Source organism: Dermacentor albipictus, chromosome 8 (assembly GCF_038994185.2).
Source record: "Dermacentor albipictus isolate Rhodes 1998 colony chromosome 8, USDA_Dalb.pri_finalv2, whole genome shotgun sequence".
Taxonomy (NCBI): Eukaryota; Metazoa; Arthropoda; class Arachnida; order Ixodida; family Ixodidae; genus Dermacentor; species Dermacentor albipictus.
The window spans coordinates 50,085,345-50,090,768 of record NC_091828.1 but is presented as its reverse complement, the minus strand read 5'-3'; the positions used below and the strand labels follow the sequence as shown (position 1 = coordinate 50,090,768).

The following is a 5,424-nucleotide window of genomic DNA, read 5'->3' as shown; positions in this document are numbered from 1 at the left end:
GCACCACCGAAGCACCGCACCGCCGGTTCGTTTGTATACGTCGCGCCCGCCAGTAAGGCACGTAGTTCGAGGGGTATCAAGTGTCCGGCGCCTCTGAGAAGAAGTTCTCCTTGCCACTTCGTCGGTGGCCCGCAGCGCGGGGTTTAGCAACTGTCTGGCGCCGCTGGGGCGGGGGACCCTGGCTCCAGAATGGAGGATATACAACAACCTCCCCCGGATGAGCGAACTATTATTGAGCTCATTGCTCTACAATCTCCAAGGGATACAGCAGCTGTATCGGTCGCTTCACCTCAGTTCCCCCACTTAATACCAGTTTGCAGGACCGCACCCTGCCGTCTCTACCCTTAAATGTTTCCTTAATTCTGGCGGTCCTCCACATGTGGCGTTTCAAGCGGTCTTCCCTCAGGAGCACCAATGCGCCTTTCTTCAGATCACTCGATGTCGTTGGTCGGCACATATGTGCCGATCTGAGCTCCAATAAGTACTCTTTCCGCCACCGTCTCCAGAAACTGTCGGCCATGGCAGTCCGGTACTTCCAGCGTCGTGAGAGATGCATGCCACCGCCAGGAATTTCGTCCGGCAGCAGGTGTGGAGGAAGGGTCGTCAACCTTCTTCCGACAAGGAAATGAGCCGGTGACAGTGGTTCTGGCTCTTGAGCATCATCATATATGAAAGTCAAAGGGCGTGAGTTGATCACGGCCTCCACCTCATAAAGAACGGTGATCAGTTCTTCGAAACTCAAGCTGCTCCGACCTAACACCTTTCGCAATGCTACTTTCACAGATCGCACCATCCGCTCCCAGAATCCACCCCACCAAGCTGCCCGTTCAACAATAAACTTCCATCTGATCTGGTTTCCGGCGAAGTATGACTGCAATTCCTCGACTTGCAACAGCCTGAACATTGCTTTTAGATCCCTGCCTGCACGCTTGAATGTGAGCGCGTTGTCCGAATACACCGTCGAGCAAATTCCACGGCGTGCCACAAAGCGTTTAAAGGCCAAGAGGAAGGCTGTAGCCGACAGGTCGCTGACGAGCTCAAGGTGGACGGCACGTGTCACAGCACAGGTGAAAATAGCGATGTAGCATTTTTTGCTGTCGCGTGACTGTTGACAAATCAAGGGCCCTGCAAAATCGATGCCAACGATGTCGAACGGGTTTCCCTTTGTCACTCTGTCAGCTGGAAGTGGTGCTACTGGCTCCGTAGCGGGAGGGCAACTTTGCTTGTGACAGACGAGGCACTGCTTGATAATTTTCTTTACGGCCTGACGTCCTCGAATAATCCAATACGATTCTCGCAGCTGTGCTAGAGTGTCCCGTACGCCCGCGTGCAGCATTCTCAAATGTTCCTTCCGTATGAGCAGTGACCTGAGGGGGTGCTTGCCAGGGAGAACGATGGGATGCTTAGTCTCTTCGTTGTTATCACTGAATTGCAAGCGTCCACCAACTCGCATGAGGCCCTCTTTGTCGAAGTACGGGTTGAAAGGCAAAACAGGAGAGCTCTTGTGCAGCGGTCTTTGATTCTTCAGGTTTGAAATGTCGTCGCTGAACGCATCTTCTTGAGCTTTAGCCAACCAGTATCTTTCGGCGCTGATTACTTCCTCAGCTCGTAATGGGCCGGTCGTCCTTCCTTCTTTGTTGTGGCAGTTGTCGACAAAGCGGCGGACCCACGCGGTTACTCGCACGACTCTGCTGAATGAACTATAATTCTCAACATTGAAAATTGCCATGGATGACGATGATACTATGGGCATCACCGTCACCTTTCGCTCTTCCATTTGGCACTCCCCAGCCTTCGAGCTCGGCTCACTTATCGTTGGCCAACACGTGCCATCCTTCTGAAGCCAACGGGGTCCTTTCCACTACAGTTCGCTTTCACGCAGGGCCGATGGGAGAATGCCGCGGGTGATTAGGTCAGCGGGGTTATCTGAGCCTGGGCAGTGTCTCCAATCCTTGGGATCTGTCAGCGCCTGCAACTCTGAGACTCGATTTGCCACGAAGGGCTTCCATCTGGCAGCGTTTCCCTTGATCCAGTACATAGCTACTGTAGAGTCAGTCCAGAGAATGGTAGCAACGTTCTTCAGATCCAAGGCCTTCGCAACGTAGTGGCATAGTCGCGCGCCAATAAGGGCTCCCATCAGCTCCAATCGGGGTAGCGAGAGGCGTTTCAAAGGGGCCACTCTTGATTTAGCCATGACCAAGCTGACATTTGTTAGTCCGAACGGAGACTTGGTCACGATATATGCGACAGCCCCATAGGCCTTCGGGCTTGCGTCACAGAAAACATGCACCACTTTCTCCGTAACATCGTTTCTAAAGTCTGCCGCTAGCAGTCTTGGAATAGACACTCCTTCAATGCATGGAAGCTCCCTACACCAGCAGTCCCACTCAGGCTGCAATGTTTCGGGCAAGGGATCGTCCCAACCAATTCCCAACTCCCACAACTTCTGGAACATTACCTTTACGCATAATGTTGTGGGAGCAATAAATCCAAAGGGGTCGAAAATTCTTGCCGAGACCTGCAGCACAAATCTCTTGTTGTCAGCTCTTGCGGAGAGGAAGTCGATGAGTGAAGTTAGGTTGTATTCAAAGTGGTCAGTCTGAGCATTCCAACCCACTCCCAATACCTTTGTAGCTGCAGCATGTCCAGCATCAGCGTTCCTTCTCTCCGCATTGCTATTCTCCAAGAAGTTGACGAGATCGCGGTCATTCGACATCCACTTGTGTAGCCGCATCCCTGCTTGAGACAATATATCTTTGGATTCCTGGCACAAGACTTTACCCTTGTCAAGGCTGTCAACACCAGTTACAAGGTCGTCCACGTAAAGTTGCTTGCGCAGAATACCCGCAGTTTCAGCATACCGTTCCGGCAGGCCCTCAAGATGATGTTGCAACGTTGCAGCCAAGAGAAATGGGCTCGACGTGACACCGAACGGCACGCGAGTCATGCGATAGGTCACCACAGCTGGAAGCTCTTCCCCTTTCTTTGGCGTCATAGCGTACCAGAGAAACTGCACAGCGTTCCGATCGCCCTCTGATAGTGATATTTGGAGAAAGGCCTTTTCAATATCCGCAACGATGGCAATGTTGTAAGTGCGGAAATTGATCAGCAGATCAATGAGCTCTGGGTTTAGGTTTGGGCCACTTTCCAAAACACTGTTCAGTGAGAGGCGATTTTTGGCACTTGATGATGCATCGAATACTACCCTCAGTTTTGTCGTCTGGCTTTCGCGACGAACAACTGCTTGATGTGGCATATAGTACACCGGACCTTCCGACGTGCCGTAATCCTTGCTGGCTGGCTCTGCATAGCCCTTTTCTATGTAGTCTCTTATGCAGGCGTCGTATTCCCTAATAAACGAATCTCCTTCCAAGAGGCGCTTTGTCTGTGCTTTAAGACGCCTTGCAGCACACTCGTAGTTGTCGCCAAGCTCGTAAACCATCGAATTCCAAGGGAACGACAGCTTATAACGGCCATTCTCAAAGTTGACGGTTTCTTTATAGTGCTGAAGGACTGCGTCCTCGTGACGAACTGGCTCATGTTCCTTGATACCGATGTGCTCGAGCTCCCAGAAAGACTTTAGCTGTGCTGATATTTCCTTGTAAATTTGTTCACTCACTCCTATCCGCCTCACGCCAGCAGCCGAGGAGCAGACTCCTGTTGACTTCCTTGTGCCGACCTGGCCCTGGACTGTCCATCCGAATACAGTCTCCACTGCCATCAATTTGGAGCTGAGACGCTTAGTGGATCCCGTGACAATTTCCCAGTAATGATCAGCGCCAATCAAAAGGTCAATATTTTCACTTTCGCCGCCCTGCGAGGCGTCTGCGACTTGGAAGTGAAATTTTGAAAGTTCAAGTAGAACGGAATTTGATGGAGCAGCCATGATATCTGCACAGATGCAAGGAACTTCCAGCGCTTCCACTCGCACCCCTTTTCCGTCGTACTGGCTTCTGAGCCACAGCTCCACTCGACGCGTTTTTGTGCGCGTTATGGCTGATTGCTCACCAAATGCAAATATTTTAAGTTCCTCTTCTCCCAGCACTTTTAACTGCAGCTTTTCGGATAGGTTGCGATGGATGAAGGTTCGCTGACTGCCACCGTCCAAGAGAAGCCTGACAACTGTGCGTTCATGTGGACCCTCTGTCCAAGCTCGCGCTGTCTGTAGGAGAAACTGCTGCTCTCCTGTGCACATCAAGTCATCTCCCGTGCCTAATGAGGACTTCAACACCGTGGCTTGCTCAATCACCGGTGACGAAGATGCATCCCTTTCATCGGTGTTGCGGCGTCTCCTAAAGTCAGGGTCGCACATTGTCGTTAAATGTCTGCCCTTGCAATGCGCACACCTGAGCCACTTAGCTTTACGGCATTCTCTTGCCTCGTGCCCTTTTGTTGTACACCGGAAACATCGATTGTCACGCTTCAGCACTTCTCTCTTATCCGCCACAGACATCTTTGCGTTGCAGTTGCCGGTCTCATGGCCGTTCGAATTACAAAATAGACATCCTGTGCTGTCCTTGATCGTGGTGTGCAGTGCCGCTGCAGTAGACATGTTCGCCGCTTTAGTGTTGCTGCTGCGCCTTTCCTTTACCAATTCGGCACTGCTGTCTCTCGGAGCTTCGGCCCGCTGTATGATCTCCCGCGTCGCGACCTCTTTTCTCAAAAAACGCAGGAACTCCTCCAGCTCACTTCCCTCGTTCGTAGCCTCGCTTTTTCTTTGGTATTCCAGACGAAGGTCGGCAGGCACCGCTTTCTTTATTACGGTCAGTAACAAAGTTCCGTAAGTGCCAACACTCACGCCTAAAGAAGCGAGGATGCGTACACCTGTCTCTACTTCGTCGACGAGGCTGCGCAGTTGACCGAGATTCCGTGAGTCACGCACTGGCTTGATGTTAAGCAGCCGTGACATGTGATCTTCTATAATAACTTCCTTTCTGCCGAACCTCTCCTTTAATAGCGAGAGAGCGACATCGTAGTTGCCCTCCGACAAGTCAAGTCCTGCTACCGCAGCCGCCGCCTTTCCTGTCAAGTAGCTGTTGAGGTACTTGAATTTGTCTACGTTTGAGAGATTCTGGTTAGCGTTGATCGTCGACTCAAACTGACTCCAGAACCCTTGCCACTCCCGAAGCTCTCCGTCGAATTTGTTGATTTCGAGCTTTGGCAGCTTTACGGTGGGGCGTATCTGTGAATCGTTTGCGCTAGATTCTCTTTGATCTGAGGAGTTAAGGGTGCGATCTGATGAAACATTTGAGCAGCTTAAGTAGCGTAGCATGCGTTGTACCTTTGTTTTCGCCACGCTGATCTTTTCTCTGTACATTTCGGAGCATGCAATTTCCTCTTCGAAAGCTTCATCTTCAACGCCTTTTTCTATCTCCCGATCTAGCTCTTTCAGTGAGTCCTCTTTAAGAGTAAGAAGATTTAGCT

The 5,424-nt window shown here is 51.3% G+C and overlaps 2 protein-coding genes across 2 annotated transcripts; both read right to left on the bottom strand.

The window, feature by feature from the left end:
* Positions 1-238: 238 nt before the first annotated feature.
* LOC139049245 (uncharacterized) lies at positions 239-1,777 on the bottom strand. The gene has a single exon (XM_070524617.1). The coding sequence runs from the start codon at positions 1,775-1,777 to the stop codon at positions 239-241; it is 1,539 nt and encodes a 512-aa protein (XP_070380718.1).
* Positions 1,778-1,861: 84 nt separating this feature from the next.
* Positions 1,862-4,312, bottom strand: LOC139049244 (uncharacterized). The gene has a single exon (XM_070524616.1). It carries the CDS (start codon positions 4,310-4,312, stop codon positions 1,862-1,864), a length of 2,451 nt encoding a protein of 816 aa, XP_070380717.1.
* Positions 4,313-5,424: the final 1,112 nt, after the last annotated feature.

Excerpts from the sequence above, each read along its gene's own strand:
- LOC139049245 (XM_070524617.1), bottom strand. The coding sequence starts at position 1,777 with ATGGAAGAGCGAAAGGTGACGGTGATGCCCATAGTATCATCGTCATCC.
- LOC139049244 (XM_070524616.1), bottom strand. The coding sequence starts at position 4,312 with ATGTGCGACCCTGACTTTAGGAGACGCCGCAACACCGATGAAAGGGAT.